The sequence below is a fragment of the Cetorhinus maximus genome, chromosome 15 (genome assembly GCF_964194155.1).
Source record: "Cetorhinus maximus chromosome 15, sCetMax3.hap1.1, whole genome shotgun sequence".
NCBI classification, from domain to species: Eukaryota; Metazoa; Chordata; class Chondrichthyes; order Lamniformes; family Cetorhinidae; genus Cetorhinus; species Cetorhinus maximus.
This window is the reverse complement of record NC_135893.1, coordinates 57,989,271-58,007,268: the sequence shown is the minus strand read 5'-3', so window position 1 is coordinate 58,007,268 and position 17,998 is coordinate 57,989,271. Positions and strand designations below refer to the sequence as shown.

Below are 17,998 nucleotides of genomic sequence, written 5' to 3'. Positions count from 1 at the left end.
GAATGGCTTTTTTCCATCCTTGACTGTTCTTATGCCCCAACAGCTACTCTGCCTACCTCAGGTGACTGCCGGTGGATTTTTCTAAACCAACTGTGATGATAGGCTTCTTGAGTAAGATTTTCAACTTGTGCCAGATGGTGGCAGATTTGTACTGAGGGCCTCCTCAGTTTGCTATGGATGAAGCTTAGTATCTGGTTGCCAACCCAGCTCTTACCCTCTACCCTGTCTATGGACCAGCTGGAGTAGCTTTGCATCTCACTGCGTTGCATATGCTCCTTGAGTAAGCCAGGGACCCACCAAAAGAATAAGGAGAGTGAGCACGCCTGATCTTATGTAATAATTTATATAGCACCTTTACCGTAGTAAAACAACGCAGGTTGTGTCACAGGAGGGTAATCGAACATAATTTGACAAGAAGCCACAAGATATTTGATCAAATGACTTAAAAACGTGGTCAAAGTAGTAGCTTTTAAGGTAAATTATAAGGTTTAGGGAGGGATTTCAGGAAGGCATGGTGAGTGTAAGAAGCCATTGTTGGAGGAATGTAGAGTTCTCAGAGAATTGTAGGATTGGATAGTGAGACGTATTACAACTCTGGAACATGATACATGCTTTCGAGTGCAATCACCACAGCAATAAGATGAAAGTGGTTATTTACTGATGTTGACCATGACATTGCTGCTTTCTTCAAGTAGTACCATAGGGAGTAAATACTTGCAGAAAACTGCGCCCCTGCCAGTGCAGCACTCCCTTGATTCTGCCCCTCCACCAGTGCAACATTATCCCTCCGATCAGACTCCAGTGAATTGTTGATTGACTAGGGCATGATTGACACATCTCTGTGAGGCTGTAAAAGAAACAACATTGAATAAAGCAGCTGCATCTCCTTGTCTGTTAGCCTGCTAGGGCATATCTGTCTGGTTTTTGCAAAATTGTGCTACCCAGCCTGATGGGGCAATTAGACAGGTTAGGATACCAGTGTCCCTGAGAGATGTTCATGAACAAAGGAAACTGAAGTTGAGCTTGCACAGTCATAAACTGCCCCACCTTTGATATGCAGGAAATCACCATAACCTGCCTCACCCGCAGTACGCACCAAATCATCACCATAATCTGCCTCACCCACAGTATGCACCAAATCATCACCATAATCTGCCTCACCCACAGTATGCACCAAATCATCACCATAACCTGCCTCACCCACAGTATGCACCAAATCATCACCATAATCTGCCTCACCCACAGTATGCACCAAATCATCACCATAGTCTACCTCACCCGCAGTATGCACCAAGTCGTTACCGTAACCTGCCTCACCCGCAGTATGCACCAAATCATCACCATAACCTGCCTTAGCCTCGTTACACATCAAATCATCATAACCTGCCCCATTCGCAGTTGTCGTCATCGGCTGCCCCTCAATTCAAAGATTACGTCTACCTAGGATTGTGAATTTCTGCTATGGGTCTTTATCTGACTAAACAGGTCAATTCTTGACCACCAGATCTTTAGGCACAGGGGTCAGGAGGTCCCATGACACAAAGGGATCTGGAGTGCAGGATTTTCTTCCTTTTCTCCTTTGCCTCGTTAAGACATTGTGACTCAAAATGTGATGCAGCTTGAGGGACAAGTTGTCTGGCAAGTTCCTCCCAGTCATTAATGTCAATGCTGTCATGCTTCAAGGAGAGATTCAGAATGTCTTTAAAGCATTTTCTTTGGCATCCCCTAGAACGTTGGCCGTTTGAGAATTGGGAAAACAGAATCTGGCACTTTTTGGCCATCTGGACACACTGTCCAATCCATCGAAGTTGATTTTGCAGTTTTGCCCGAATGCTTATGGAGTTGGTTTCAAGAAGGACACTGACATTTGTGCAATGGTCCTCCCATTCATTGAATCTGGAGGATCCAACAGAGGCTTTGCTGGTGGAAATTCTCTAGCGTTTTTGTGTGTTGCTGGTACACAGTCCACGTGTACACTAGGACTTTTGTTGACTTGTGGGAGTCTTTGTTGTCAATAGCTCGCTGCCGTAATTTGCCGAAGGCTGAACTGATTCAGCAGATCTGGTATTGGATCTCACCATTGATAGTGGCCTTTTGACAGAGGTGGCTGCTGAGGTATGGGAAGTGTTCAACATTTTCCAGAATCTCTCTTTTAACATGCATAGGAGGTGGAATATTTGGCTGATCTGGTGTGGATTGATTTGAGTTTTGTTCTGTCAACATTCAAGGACAGGCCGAGTTTCTTGTCCACAAAGTTGAGATCAAGAGTGATTTGCAAGTCTAGTGAAGAGTGGGAAATGATACTGGAGTCATCTGCAAACAGTAGATCATGTATTTCTATGGTGGTCAGTTTAGTTTTGGCACTGAGGCAATCAAAGCTTTCCATTTAGACCGTATTTAATACTGACACCAGACGGCAGTACTCTAGCTGCATCTCACCGATGCTCTGTACATTTTCTCTGGGTCTGGTGTGGCTCCAAGTCTTCTTCTCCAGCTTATTATGGTTTCTACCTGCAACTCATTGTCCTTCAGCTCTGAATTATGACCATTCCCCAGTCAGTGCTCATTAGCAGTCTTCATTTTCTCTCAGCCTTTCTCAATTGCTTCAATATTCCTCTCCCAATGATTTCTAGTTCCAAATCTCCAAATACTGTCCCCTTTCCTAAGAAGTGAAAATGTTAGTGTTTGTGTGACAGTAGTTAGTGCAGTAACTTAAATGTAAAGCTAGGATACATTGTACCCTATACTCGATACATAACAGGACCATAAATGGAGCCCTTGTGCATGCATATAAATAATCATGTCCCCAATTATCTAATTCAGAACCATCTCCACAGATCCTCTGTGAATGCTTTAATTATTTTAGTAACTTTACAGTAATTTCTATGTAATTATTTTCTATTTATGACTGTTTGGCCATCCCTGTAAGCATCCCCTCCCTCTACTTCCTGAACTCTACATGAACTTCTCCTCCTCCCCAAGCAACTGCTTACCACAAGGTCATGAAGGGTCTCGGCCAACTCAACCTTGATATCTAGAGATTGCATCAGGCTGCCTCCTAAGGTTGCTGCATCTGCATGAGGCCACTGGGAATCATAGTCCAGGCAAAACGTACTTGAGCAAACTCGCATAAGAAATAGGAGGAGTAGGCCATTCGGCTCCTTGAGCCTCTCTGCCATTCAACTAGATCATGGTTAATCTACCTCAACATCATTTTCCCACACTATCCCCATATCCCTTGATGTCTTTACTATCTAGAAATCTATCAATCTCAGCATCGAATATATTCAATGACTGCCCACAGCCCTCTGAAATAGATAATTCCGAAGGTTCACCACTCTCTGTGAAGAAATTGCTCCTTATCTCAGTCCTAAATGGCCTACCTTTTTTTCTGAGAAGATGGAAGAGGAGTGAAGATTTTTTAAAAAATCCCCATGGTTAGTGTTTGAGGGTAGACGGGGTCTCAGTTTAACTCTCATCCAAAAGACAGTGCAACACTCCCTCAGCACTTGCAGTGTCAGCCTGGATTATATACGCTATAGTCTCTGGGGGAGGTCTTGTGGCATATGTAATTAGTGGTGTCCCTACCTCTCAGCCAGAAGCTCCTTTGAAAAAAAAAACTGGCATGAGGACAGATTGAGAATTCCAGTGAGAGAGTTGGGGATTTAAGAAAATAACTGGTGCGAGGACAGAGTGAGAGTTAATTAACATTTTATTGTGTTTACTTAAGTTCCAATTTTGATGCAGTAAATAAATAATTTGAGGCATGTGAGGGCTGCTCATACCCATGGAGTGCACATCCTGTACCATGTGGAGACTCCAGGACACTACCCATATCCTGCCAACTACATGTACAGAAAGTGCCACCAAATGGAAAAATTCGAGCGCCATATCTTGGAACTTGAGGTGTATTCGAGAGGATGAGAGCATGGATAGCACGTTTCAGAAGGTGGTCGCCCTGCAGTTGGGGTTGTTTTCCTTGGAACGGAGGGGGTGGAAGGGTGATGTAATGAGCTGTACAAGATTATGAGGGGCCTGGATAGAGTAGGGATGCTGTTTCCCCTAGTGAAGAGGTCAATTACCAGGGGGGCACAGATTTAAGGATTAGAGGGGATATGAGGAAAAACTTCTCTGTCCAGAAGGTGGTGGGTGTTTGGAATTCACTGCCTGGCTTGGTGGTGGATGTAGAAACTCTCAAGTCATTTGAAAGGTACCTGGATCTGCACGTAAAGTTTTGTAACCAACAAGACTACGGACCCGGTGCTCGAAGGTGGGATTAGAGTGGGCAGCTAGCTTGTTATTTTTTTTTCCCTTTCTCGGCCTGTGCAGACACGATGGGCTGAATGGCCTCTTTCTGTGCTGTAACTTTTCTCTGGTTCCACGGAAATAGCATGCAAGGGTTTAGCGGCGCTCTGATTGGTGCACAGACCTGTCAATCGCCCCGGTTGCTAGGCAGTCGCCCGGGTGCATTTAAACCGTTCTCTCCCGGCATTCAGCATTCAGTTCTATTTAAATGGAATCAGCCAATAGGAAGCGGCGCCTAGCTCGCTAACTGTCGACGCTCCAGATTTGAATCAGAGCCCGCGAGCTGGTGGCCTGGGACGGACGCGCCGGGTACTTTGCAGCCTCCTCCCTTCAACAACGGCATCAGAGATTCAAGCAGTACCCGAGCCTAAGGCTCTGCAGCAACCCGGGTACTACAGGCCCGGAAAGGAGTCTCTTTGGGACTTTGTTTTTCTCCCCCCCCACCCCCTGCATTGAACCTGTTAAAAATGACCACGGTGCCCGGTAAACCGTCAGCCAAGCTAGGAACAGTGGCCGCCCCGGTGGCCAAGGAGATCCCCGATATCCTGGTGAACCCCAAGACCATGAAGAGGTACGTGAGGGGCCGCTTCCTGGGCAAAGGGGGGTTCGCCAAATGCTACGAGATCTCCGACATAGACACCAAGGAGGTGTTTGCCGGGAAGATCGTGCCCAAGACGCTGCTGATGAAGCCGCACCAGAGGGAGAAGATGTCCATGGAGATCTCCATCCACAAGAGCCTTAATCACGCTAATGTGGTGGGTTTCCACGGCTTCTTCGAGGACGATGACTTCGTCTACGTCGTGCTGGAGCTGTGCAGGCGGAGGGTGAGTGTCCGGGGAAAGGGGAATTGGAGCCGCCTGTCCCGAACTTCCAGAGATGGTTTGTGTTTAACCCTCGTCCCCGGCCGATTGACCGTTTTAGACGGGAGAGGCTGCGGGACAGAAAGGTCCGGGTGAAGGGAGCGCCTCGCCGCGTTCGGACGGTGGAACCAACTGTAACCATTTGTGGGGGAGGGGCTCACGGGCAACGGCACCAATCAAAGGGGCCCCTCCGGGCATTGGAAACAATGTATCGAGGGGCTGGGGTGAGTGGTAACAATGTATCGAGTGGCTTAGTTGGGCTCAGGCCGCTGACTGACCGCTTGGGCTTGTCCGTTTCACACTGGCTCAGTTCCCATCGCTTGGCGGGGGGGGGGGATGGTTTCACTGGGTCCATTTCCGGCTCTAATGGGGGGTTGGGGGGGGTTTGGTGCGATCTCGGGGCCGCTCGCCACCTCATTGACTCCCTTTAAAGGGAGTTGATATTTAAAAATCCGGCAGCTTGGAGCGGGTTGGCTGACGGGCGGTTCCGTCTCAAAGAGGGCGGAGCCACTTGGCCAGGAGCTGAAACCCCTGGGAGCTTACAGCCTGTTGGAGGATTCCCAGTTCTCACACACTCTCAGCACCTTCACCTGTAATAATTCACCAAATGGTTCAATAAAGCGACAGTTGGTACCCATTACTCTAACCTTCACAGCTTCCGGCCACCCCCCTCGGGTCTTAGCTGGGTGTTGCTGATCGGGTTGCGGCCAGGGGCTGCCCTTGTCTAGTCCTTTTAACAGAACTCTCTCTCTCTCTCTCTCTGTCTTTTGATAGTGATAATAAAAGTAAAATTTTCTCATTCAGTCTTTGTTAGAATTGCACAAGAGGCGGAAGGCTGTCACTGAGCCGGAGGCCCGATATTACCTGAAGCAAATCATCTTGGGCGGCCAATATCTGCACGACAACCACGTTATCCATCGAGATCTCAAGCTTGGCAACCTCTTCCTCAATGATGAAATGGAAGTAAAGATAGGTAAAGCTTTGCACCGTGTCTTGTCCGGGTGTTGGTACTGGATGGCCGTTTCTGACGCCATCAGAGCCAGTTATGGAGCCAAGTATTGTTTTTCTCTTGCAAAACATGTGCAAACATATTAAACAAAAAAAAATCAAACTCACTTGCTCATAGAATACCTCCCTATACATCATAATGACTAGGGAAGTTGAGCACTGAGTGTGGGATAGAATACCTCCCTATGCATCATAATGACTAGGGAAGTTGAGCACTGAGTGTGGGATAGAATACCTCCCTATACATCATAATGACTAGGGAAGTTGAGCACTGAGTGTGGGACTAATTTTCCTCGATTCGTGCAAGTCATTCCTTGAGTAAAGTTTGGAGAGCTGGTCTGAACCTCACCAGGTTTGGAGGAGTTTCACACACGAAATTTCCCCTGAGATGCATCACTGATTCCTGGTAGGATCCAGCGTAAAGGGACATGGGTGGTGGTGAGGGCTAAACTGCAAGTGTCATTTGAAGGAGTAGTGACAATTAAAGGGCAATGCCCCAACGGATGTGGTCTGAAGAGCCTTCCAGCATAATAACTTTCCAAAACAGTTCCTCTGACATGTCTTCCTCCTTCCTTAACCGAGGTTTTCCACCCACGGTGGTTGACAGGGCCCTCAACCATGTCCGGCCCATCTCCCGGGCATCCGCCCTCACACCTTCCTCTCCCTCCCAGAACCATGATAGGGTCCCCCTTGTCCTCACTTATCACCCCACCAGCCTTCGGGTTCAAAGGATCATCCCTCGCCATTTCCGTCAACTCCAGCATGATGCCACTACCAAACACATCTTCCCTTCACCCCCCCCCCACCCACCCTGACGGCTTTCCGCAGGGATCATTCCCTCTGGGACACCCTGGTCCACTCCTCCATCACCCCGTACACCTCAATTCCCTCCCACGGCACCTTCCCATGCAACTGCAGAAGGTGCAACACCTGCCCCTTTACTTCCTCCCTCCTCACCGTCCAAGGGTCCAAACACGCCTTTCAAGTGAAGCAGCACTTCCCTCAATGTTCCCAATGCGGTCTCCTCTACATTGGAGAGACCAAATGCAGACTGGGTGACCACTTTGCGGAACACCTTCGGTCTGTTCGCAAGCATGACCCAGACCTCCCTGTCGCTTGCCATTTCAACACACCACTCTGCTCTCATGCCCACATGTCCGTCCTTTGCCTGCTGCAATGTTCCAGTGAAGCTCAATGCAAACTGGAGGAACAGCACCCCATCTTCCGACTAGGCACTTTACAGCCTTACGGACTTAATATTGAGTTCAACAGCTTAAGATCGTGAACTCTCTCCTCCATTCCCACCCCCTTTCCGATCCCCCTTTTTCCAATCATTTATAATTTTTAAAAAATATATTTTTCTTTTCCCTCCTATTTTTAAATTTATTTCGATCTATTGTTTTATCTCCCCATTTAGCCCATTTCGATCCCTTCCCCTCACCCCCACTAGGGGGTGCCACTTGCTTGTCCTGCTTGTTACCTTAATGTCCCCATTAGCACATTCCTTAGATAATATCACCACCATCGACACCCCTTTGTCCTTTTGTCTATGACATCTTTGGCAATCTCTTCTTTGCCTCCATCTATCACTGGCCCTCTATCCAGCTCTACCTGTTCCACCACCCTCTACCAGCTTATATTTCACCTCATTTCTCTATTTCCTTAGTTCTGATGAAGAGTCATATGGACCCGAAACTCTCGCGGTGTTCCTCTCCGCAGATGCTGTCAGGCCTGCTGAGTTTTTTCCAGCTATTTTTTTTTTTAGTTCAGCATAATAGCTAGGCTGGCCTATTAAGATATTGGTCCTTGCTGAAAACTAAGTTTGCATTAAATAGTGATTTTCATGATCACCAGACATCTCAAAAATGCTTTACAGTCAATTAGTATTTTTTGAAGTTTAGTCTCTGTTATAATGCATGAAATGCCGCAGCCAAAATACACACAGCAAGTTCTCACAAACAGCAATGTGATGATGGACAGATAATCTGTTTTTGTGATGTTGATTGAGGAATAAATATTGGCCAAGACACCGGGGTTAACTACCTTGGTCTTCAAAATGGTGAGCTGCCCAATCTCTCTTTGGCAGTGGTCCCCCTCTACTTCACTTAACACTCTGGGATGGAAGGATTCCCACTGGGAAACCAATTGGATATAAACAAAAGAAGGAAATATCAGCTGAGTCACTGGACCTGCCTAACCCTAACATGGTGCCACCATAGCCCCCCACCCTCACAGCCAAGCAAGCTCAAGGACTAGTGACACAGCCCCTGATGACCCACCCATTGCTTCCTAACAGCCTTGTCCTCTCTTTTGGGTCAGTATTCGTTACAACATAAGACTTCAAAAGAACATAGACAACCTGGTGATAAGTGGACAAACTGCAGATGAATTTTAATGCACAAAAGTGTGAAGTGATACATTTTGGTAGGGAGAATGAGGAATGGCAAAGTAAAATAAAGGTTACAATTGCAACGAGGTCTGGGGGTATATGTGTATCAATTGTTGAAGGTGGCAGGGCAGTGAATAGGCTATACAGGGTCCTGGGCTTTATAAATGGAGGCATAGAGTACAAAAGCAAGGAAGTTGTGAAACTTTTATAAAACACTGGTTTGGCCTCATCTGAAGTACTGTAGGTGTCCACTTCTGGGCACTGTAATTTAGGAAGGAAATAAAGGCATTGGCGAGGATGCAGAAATGATTTACGAAAATGGTTCCAGGACTGGAGGACTTTGGTTGACTTTGGTTATGTGGTTAAATTGGAAAAGCTGGGGTTGTTCACCTTGGAGAAGAGATAGTTGAGCAGAAATTTGATTGAGGTATTCCAACTCCATGAGGGGCTTGGACGGCGTAGATCGGGGTGGTGGGAAACTTCCCCATTGGAGGATGGGTTGAGAACCAGAGAACATCAATTTGAAGTGAACGGCAAAAGAACCAGAGTCAGCGGATGCCTAGGATCTGGATTGCATTCCCTGAATGTTGGTAGAGGCAGATTCAATCATGAATTTTAAGAGAATTGCATGATTTATCTGAAGAGAAAACATTTGAAGCTTTACAAGGGAAAAATAGGGGAATGGGACTAGTTGAGTTGCTTTTACAGGGAGCTGGCATGCATGTGACAGGCCAAATGGCTGCCTTCAGTGCTGTAACTATTCTATGATTGAGGATAATCACTGACCTGTATTGTGGATTGTTTTGAAGGTGACTTTGGCCTGGCCACGACGGTACAATATGAAGGAGAGCGCAAAAAGACCTTATGTGGGACACCCAACTACATTGCCCCAGAAGTGATTGGCAAGAAAGGACACAGCTTTGAGGTTGACGTCTGGTCTCTAGGCTGTATTATGTGAGTATTCCATCCTCCACTAATGGGGGAATTTCAATTGGGTTTTAATTGTATCCTACTGACACTTTTTATACCCCCCACCCCCTTACAGGTATACACTACTGGTTGGCAAACCTCCATTTGAAACTTCCTGTTTGAAAGAGACATACCTGAGGATAAAGAAAAATGAATATAATATTCCCAAGGTGAGTGCTTAGTGTGATGCTCTTATTCTGGGCAAATTGCTTCAAGGATATCTGGGACATGGATGGTCTTCAGACCATCTTGCTGAGGATTAGTTTAATGCACTGATTATTGACTTGTTGTCATGTTAACTTATGACAGCCAGTTTCTTTGAAGGGGGTCAATACTGGAACAGAGAAGGTGCAATTATGAGGAAATGCTAAGCATGCTGTGGCTCTTTTCTCTAGAAAAGAGAAGGCTGGAAGGTGACCTGATAGTGATCCTTAAGGTTTGATGGAGGTTGGTCGATGTAGTGATGTTTCCACTTGTAGGGAATCTGAAAGTGGTGCCATAAATTGGAGAGTCACTAATAAAACCAATAGGGAATTCGGGAAACATATTCACCCAGAGAATGGTGAAAATGTGGAACTTGCTACCGCATGAAGTGGGTGAGGCGCATAGCATAGCTGAGTTTAAGGGGAAACTAGATAAGTGGGGGGGGGCTAGATAAGTGGGAGAAAAAATAGAAGTATAATACTGTGAGGAGGTTGGTATGCATGGGTTGAATGGCTTGTTTCTGTTCTGTAAATTGTATGTAATAAGCTTTATTGGTCCTCCATATTCCTTTTGTAACCACTATTGCTCTCATCCTTGTTAGCACGTAAACCCTGTAGCTTCCAGCCTCATACAGAAGATGCTCCGATCAGATCCAAGTGCGCGGCCCAACATCCACGAGCTGCTGAATGATGAGTTCTTTACATCTGGCTACCTGCCTGTTCGGTTGCCCACGACTTGCTTGACTATGGCTCCCAGATTTTCTCTGGCTCCTGGTGGGATTGATTCCAGTATGAGGCGGCCGCTTACCGAACTCAACAAAGGTACCATACATTGGGCAGTGATGGGATGGCCTTTGATTCCTGATGTGTCCATTAGGTGCTCGTGCAAATTGTATTGCATGAATTAAGAATTTCTCAATCTGTGACCAAGATGATCCATTTCTAAACGGGCCACTTAAAAGGAAACATAATAATCATGGGAGACATTTAATTTTCATATAGCCTGGACAAATCAAATAAGCAAAGGTAGTCTGGAAAATTAATTTGTAGAATGCTTTTGTGACTGCTTTCTAGAACAACATTTAGGAACAGACTAGGGTTAAAGCTAAAATAAAAACAAAAAAATGCTGGAAATACTCAACAGGTCAGACTGATGAAAGGTCATCAACCTGAAACATTAAACTGTTTCTCTTGCAACTGAGGCTGCCAGACCTGAGCATTTCTAGCATATTCTGTTTTTATTTTAGATTGCCAACATCCACAATGTTTTGCTTTTGTATTAAGGATAAAGCTATTTTCGATCTAGTACTGTGGAATGAGGCAGGGTTAATTAGTAATCTCATACAAAAGACCCTCAGGGGGTGGGCAGTGATCATAATACAACTGAATTTCAAATTGTTTGAAATCGACATATTCCAGTCCCAAACAAGAAGTCAATTACTGTATATAGATATGAGGGAGAGCTGGCTATGGTTGGTTGATTGGGTAAATAGACTAAAAGATATGGTTGTAAATAAATAGTGGGAAACATTTAAAGAACTGATTCAAAATGTTTTTTTAAAAAAAGGTTTCATTTTTTAAAAAAACACAAGCTCGGTGAAAAGTATCCACCCATGCCTTACTATTGAAGGTAGGGATCATATTGGATTAAGAGAAGAGGCTTGTGATGTTGCAAAGAGCAGAAGTAGATCTGAGGATTGGGAGGGTTTTCTGTTTGAAACCAGCAAAGGGCAACCAAAAAGTTTTTTTTTAAAAAGGGAAAAATTATAATGAGTATGTTAACCAGGAATATTAAAACAGATTATATACTTACAGAAGTTCCAACAAAAAGACTAATGTAAACATTGGTTCCTTGGCAGGGACAGGAGAAATTGTCAAGGAAAGAGGAAATGGCAGAGATGTTGAACAAGTATCTTGTCTGACTTTACTGGCATGTAATTTGTATATACTGTAATGGGCATGTAACCAAGGGGATGATAACTTAAAAATCAGCAGATATTAGAGAAACTTAAGGGACTAACAGCCAACAAATCCCCAGGACCCTGATGGCCTACATCCCAGGGTTCTAAAAAGAATGTAAGAAATAAAAGCAGGAGTAGGCCATTCAGACCCTTGAGCCTGCTCTGCCATTAAATAAGATCATGACAGATCTGATTGTGGATCAATTCTGCTTTCTTAGTCTTTCACCCCCCGCCGGCCCACATAACCTTTGACTCCCTTATAGGTCAAGGTAGCTGCAAAGATGGTGGATGCAGTGGTTATGATTTTCCAAAATTCCCTCGATTCTATAATAGTCCCAGAAGATAGGAAGTTAACGCATGTTGTTCAAGAAATGGGCAGGTGGGATTAGAGGAGAGAGAAAACTGGGAACTACAGTCAGCTTTGCCTGACACAGTTGTTGAGACAAATGCTGGAATTTATTATTAAGGAAGTCTTATCAACACTAGTGACCAGTCTACTAATACTTCGTCCAGTGTTGCACAAGAGGACTCTTTCCAGATACTAGTTTGAAAGGAAGAGATCTGAAATGATACTGTCCTGTGTTGAAGTGGGTACTGTCTGAAAACTTTACTATATTCCTAATGACACCACTACAGCTGCTAGTTACTATGTCTGATTGTAGGATGGTGGGTTGGAGTTTTACTGAGTGTTCTATTTCCAGCTGCGGTGCCTGGCTGAGATTTCTGCATATTAAAGAACATTAACGCCTGTTGCTGAGTGGAAAGGTGTCTGGAATAATTGTGCTAACACCAGGAATCTTAAAATATACAAATTATACTTCATTATGTAATTTCTTGGTTACGTTCCTTGCATGGCTGAAAAGCTTGTATGCATTTATTAAGTCCTGAGTTGGAGAGGCTTTATGAAGCAAGTTCCTCCATAGCCCAACTAGCTCTGGTAATTAATTGACTCTTAATCCCAGGGTCATGGTCTCGAGCCCCACATTGGATGATGATTTTCTATTTAATTTTTTTAAATTTAAAAACACAAAGATACATTATAGAATGCACAAGTTTTGAGTCTGACTGACTGTTTAGAGTGAGAGGTACTTTTAAGATCTGTATTTTGCTGAATTATAACCACATGAGACAGTTATAAGACACCAGCTTGCAAAATAAAATGCATAATTCAATGACAAACCAGAGCTGCACCTAAAAGCATCTTTCATTTGAAACAGTCAGACTCTGACAGACTTGCATCAGCACATGTGCAGGAAGTAGTCCTCCTAATGTTGTGGTACAAATAACAGCTATTCAGGAATACACCAACACTATGGTCCGTAGGACTGAAGAGGGGAGCTGGCAGATGGTTAGTAGAGGAATTGTCCCTCATTCCAAGTTGTAGAACCATGTACTGACCGCATCGATGATAACATTGTGCTCTTAAAGAATGGGATTTGAAAGTGCCAAAAGGATCGTTTAAAATCTCTGCCAATCACTGGATCTTTTGGGTTACAGCTGAAGGGGAGGACATAAGTTTCTGTCTCTAGCCTTAGGAAATCGGTCTGCTATTTGCCAGCATCATGGTTCCAATCTTATCGAGACAGTCCATTAGTAATTTGCTTCCTCTAATGGTTTGAGATTCTCTAATCAGTGCCGCTGTTGAATGATTGATCTTTCTAATGTTAATCCAATAGATGTTCCAGCTGGTGACAAACCAGGCAAGTCAGAAGATGGAGTGGCAAGGTAAATATATCCTTACTGCAGATGCTATTGGAAATGGTGTTTTATCTTCTGTAGTGATTAGTTTCATGCAGATCAAAGGAAGCTTTTTGATTATATGGGGAGGAGCTACAGCTATTACAATCCTTTTTTACCTTCCATACTCTTTTTGATATGGTCCTGTGTGTGGGAAACCTCCAGTCCCTGTCTATATCTGTTGACTATCCATGTTAGATTTTGTGTCCTTGGGGAGTAAGTGGAGCTCAATCCTTGTGGGCTTCCAGTCAAGTTTGTCAAGTAGTTGGACTATCTTTTCAGATTCCTTTTTCCCCTCTCCTGCAATTCGGGGATTGAATTTGGGAGGTTGTATGGTTTAGTATCATATTATGCAGCACTGGTCTGCATTAAGCTGTTTGGGGTCTTTAAACAATCCTATAGCTCTGTATTTTACTATTGTGTTGGAAATACCAGTTGGTCTGCTCCCAGCCTGACCTTCAATCCTTGTTGTCTTGGTCCTAAACCACTCCTGCCATGGGTAGCCTACTCAAATATTGGAAGGGAAGACATCAGATGGTGCTTCTTAAGATTCTCCAGTTACAAAACTAACTAAATTTCCTGACTTTTGGTTACAGTCACTGTATTGCTCTAATCTACCAAAAATGCACCCGACTAAGCAAGCAAGTACTGCTATGTATATGGTGACTTGTCGCTCCTCAAGTGCTTTGTGACTTGGATTAGATAGAAATCATAGTGCATGGCTGCTGCTTGAGTGATCAAGCTCTGTCTACTGCACAGGTTCATGGTACTAAACTAATTTCTATTTTCTACAGGGAAGTAGGGGAGTGCAATGATTTCTATCTCTCAGATCTATTGCAGCAGCTAAACAGTGTAGTAGCAGCAAGGCCAGCCGACAAAGCAGTCATCAGACAAGGTACAGAAACTGCCTCCTCGAAGTGGTAGCTCCTGAAGTATTTTATTTTCTAATGGAATTTAGTCCTTTTTGACCTGGGATGCTGGGGGAAGACTAGTGCCCCAAGAATTGATGTCCCATTTAATGGCAGTGGAATGGAATAAGATGATGTCATCTCTCCAACCGTATGAAATTCCTGCCTGTTAGCTTAACAAATTACTTCAATTACTCATTCAACCAATCTCACACTTCCCTTATTGATCATCTTTTTTTGGCTGAGTAATTATACTGTAAAACATTCACTGAATTGGTATCTTGCAGAAAAAGTTTTAAAAAAAAATAAACTGGTTTATAAATTTTGGGGTAACTTCAATGTGTTTTCCCACTTACTACTGGCTAGGTTTATCTGTTGAAGTTTCCTCACGTTTTTCATCCCAACCTCCATCGTCTTAGGTTTTTGTATCACAACGTTTATGAATGCAGTGTTCACTATTATTTCTCCCCCTCTCTCCCGTTAGAGGAAGCTGAAGACCCGGCCTGTATACCAATCTTCTGGGTCAGCAAGTGGGTTGATTATTCGGATAAATATGGTTTGGGTAAGTACCAGCCTGGATAGTACTCTTCAGGTGACTTGTGTATGCACTGGGGTTGTAATAATTTATCAGTTTGTGCCTGATGTATAGCCAGCATATTAGATATTATAATATAATCAGATTATGGAACACCAGTACCCATGTAACTTGGGCCCTCACCCACTTTCTTGGGTCTTTCTTGGTTACCAGCCAGAGTGAGAGAGTCTGGATTAACTTTTCCAGGGTTGTCTTGGGCCAACCTGACTGATCAGTGATCAGTGGAACAATTTAATTGGCACTGTTGGAAATTGGGGAGGGAACTGACTTGCCTGAATGCAACCCTGATGTTGTTGGGGCATCATGGCCTACTCTAGAAATGCTGAGTTTCTGCATGCTCCTCCAGTGAGAGAAATGGTGGGTTCTGCCTCAAACAGGCTATGTTCATCCTATTCTCCACGCTAATCCAGAAGCAAGAAGTCACCTAACTGGCTGAGTGAGGAGTGGCGACATAGCTGTCAAAACACTGATCCAGGAGTTGCCATATTTATCAGGTTTTGTTTGTTTGGGGTCTTGTGATATCTGACCGGTAGGGAATTTCACCCATGCGTATTGGGTAGAAGCGGGTGTATTGTAATAGTCCAGGTTCTGTTCTTTATCTTCCAGCAGTATACTGATGCTGCAAATCACTCTCTCTAGGTTATCAGTTATGTGACAACAGTGTTGGTGTTCTCTTCAATGATTCCACTCGTTTAATCATGTACAACGACGGAGAGAGTCTTCAGTACATTGAACGTGACATGACTGAGACTTACCTAAACTTTCGATCCTATCCTCCCAGCCTAAGTAAAAAGGTGAGTGCAGAAGCATTACCAAGATTCAGTAGCCACTCAACAGAAGTTTGGCACATTGTAATTGGGCTCAACGCCCCAGATTTATACTAATGGGTATAAGTATTGGACGAATTGAGATTTGCTCAGTTTGTTGCACATGTATGCATTCTCTCTCCTTTTAGGAGATGTAAGTATTAATCTAACGTTAGGGAGCAAACCTTGATCGTGGTGGGATCACTCCTACCTCAGTCAGGAGAGGGTTTGAACTCTACTCCAGACAATCCTAGGCATGGAGACCAGAGCTTCAGCGCTGAATTGTAGGTTGATATTCAGTGGTATATTTGTGAGTTTGTGTGAATATGCCGACCCAATATATAGGTTGTGTGAACCTGCTTTAAAAACCCTCCTGCAGCAAAGACAAACCATCAGTTAAAATAAACATGGTTACAGCCACAGTGACCTGTCAGACTATTAAATCAGCCTGCAAATACTTTCCCCACTACTCCTAAGGCAATATGTGAAATGGTGATCGAACAAGTATGTTGACCTGATCTGGGAAAACAGCAATCTGCTTATTAGCTTAAAAAAAACCAAATAGTGAGACGGGGTTTAGGGATAAGCAAAACTGGATAAGGGTTACTGATCCACTGCTGCCTGTTGGAATTGTGGAAAAGGATTGGGCTTGTCTGATTCTTTGTACAATTGAATGGTTGCCATCTGGACCCAGTCTTGTCTAAAGTATTGGAGGAAGGTGGAACTGTTCCCCCCTCCTCCCCAAAAGAGTGGACCTTCAAAAGGAACAGTTCAACCAAATTGGGTGACAACTTTACTCCTGTACCCCACGCTCCCCACCCCCCCTCCTCTCCACAAAACAGTCAGTAACTAGAAGCATCAAAGGGATTCGACATGTAGAAGGAATAGTCAGTAGAAGAGTTGTTAATGGAATTCCTTTCTTTACAGGCAACCCTGTTGAAATACTTCCGCAACTACATGAGTGAGCACTTGTTGAAGGCAGGGGCTAACATCACTCCCCGGGAAGGTGATGAGTTGGCAAGGCTCCCATTCCTGCGGATCTGGTTCAGGACGCGCAGTGCTATTGTCTTGCACCTCAGCAACGGAACTGTCCAAATCAACTTCTTCCAGGTGAGCACCTCTCTTTGAATTGCCATTTGGAACAGTCATTTTTGGTAGAGAAATGCAAGGAATTTCTTTTTATTCCCCATTCTTCCAGGATCACACTAAGATTATCCTGTGCCCACTGATGAACGCAGTGACCTACATTGATGAGAAGCGGGAGTTCCACACATTCAAACTAAGCATGATTGAGGAGCATGGTTGCTGCAAGGAGCTGGCGAGCCGCTTGCGTTATGCCCGTACCATGGTGGAGAAGCTGCTCACCACGAAATCTGTGGCAACGCAGGTCAAACATGCAGCATGAAGACTGGAGCTTCTGACTGGCTGACCTGTGTCTGTCCCCATTTGACCAACTCTCCTATTTTAGGGGGCAAGCAATTTGTGTAAATAACCCCTCCATTTTTGTATGGCTCGAGTTTTGTATTAAAACACTTTTGAAATATTCGTGAACAATGTTTTGAATCGAGTTGGGGGTTGTGCAGAAACATGATGATTCTCCATTGTGTGTAGTGACTTGAGACAGATGAGATCATGTAAATTAAGCTGTACATTATGTGCCATCAAACTTGCTTTTTCATTCCTTTTTGCAGGTGTTCTAGTTGTTTCACTTTTATACCCAAATGTCAAAAAGCACTTTACAATCTTGAGTTCTGCTGTTTCTCGGGCAACAGTTGTCTCACTTCCTCTTGCTTTTTCCCCCCTCACCAACCCAGTTCTGATATGAGGAACTCCAGTGGTATCTACCTGTGGAACTCCAGGGTATTTATTAGATAGATGGTGTTCTTGAACAGTACAAAGATGTGGTGACTGATTCCAGTTTGGCATGTAGCTGTTTGGATGAGAGGCTGAAATGGGCACCTCAAGATATGAATGTCTTTTGCTTTTCTTTGACTCTATTTCTTTTCAAAAAAGTCTTATCCCGAGAACAGCTGGACAAACTTAGGAACAACTTTTATGTACAGCTGTTGACACTGGTGTCTCTGTTTAATGGGAGAACATTTTGTACTTAATAAGATTTTTTAATGTAACATATTAAATAAAAATCTGTTCTTGAATAACTTTTGCAGTGGTTTGATTTAAAGATGGAATGTAAGAACAAGCACCACAACATTTCAGAACAATTTAGTGCTCTTCTCAGTCATTAGTCTCATGGCTA

At 44.1% G+C, this 17,998-nt stretch overlaps 2 protein-coding genes across 3 annotated transcripts in view; one reads left to right on the top strand and one right to left on the bottom strand.

The window, feature by feature from the left end:
• The first annotated feature begins 4,127 nt into the window (after positions 1-4,127).
• On the top strand, positions 4,128-17,900 carry plk1 (polo-like kinase 1 (Drosophila)). 2 transcript variants are annotated; one of them, XM_078558455.1, is made up of 11 exons: positions 4,130-5,129; positions 5,970-6,138; positions 9,372-9,516; positions 9,608-9,701; positions 10,337-10,556; positions 13,372-13,420; positions 14,227-14,327; positions 14,825-14,902; positions 15,575-15,729; positions 16,669-16,851; positions 16,940-17,900. In XM_078558455.1, exons 1-11 carry the CDS (start codon positions 4,773-4,775, stop codon positions 17,144-17,146), a joined length of 1,758 nt encoding a protein of 585 aa, XP_078414581.1. In that variant the 5' UTR covers positions 4,130-4,772; the 3' UTR covers positions 17,147-17,900. The 2 variants fall into 2 exon arrangements, with proteins under 2 accessions (XP_078414582.1, XP_078414581.1); XM_078558456.1 differs by lacking the exon at positions 13,372-13,420 and having other exon boundaries at positions 4,128-5,129; positions 10,337-10,611.
• Positions 8,537-17,998, bottom strand: part of ern2 (endoplasmic reticulum to nucleus signaling 2) — an 82,147-nt gene continuing 72,685 nt past the window's right edge. Inside the window, exon 22 of the mRNA XM_078558453.1 lies at positions 8,537-10,688. Within this exon, the coding sequence (XP_078414579.1) occupies positions 10,677-10,688 (12 nt within the window). The 3' untranslated portion in view covers positions 8,537-10,676. The remainder of the gene's footprint in view (positions 10,689-17,998) is intronic.

Coding starts and splice junctions, on each gene's coding strand:
- plk1 (XM_078558456.1), top strand. CDS start 4,773: ATGACCACGGTGCCCGGTAAACCGTCAGCCAAGCTAGGAACAGTGGCC. Junction 5,130..5,969: donor TGGAGCTGTGCAGGCGGAGG/GTGAGTGTCCGG, acceptor TTTCTCATTCAG/TCTTTGTTAGAATTGCACAA. Junction 9,702..10,336: donor ATGAATATAATATTCCCAAG/GTGAGTGCTTAG, acceptor CATCCTTGTTAG/CACGTAAACCCTGTAGCTTC.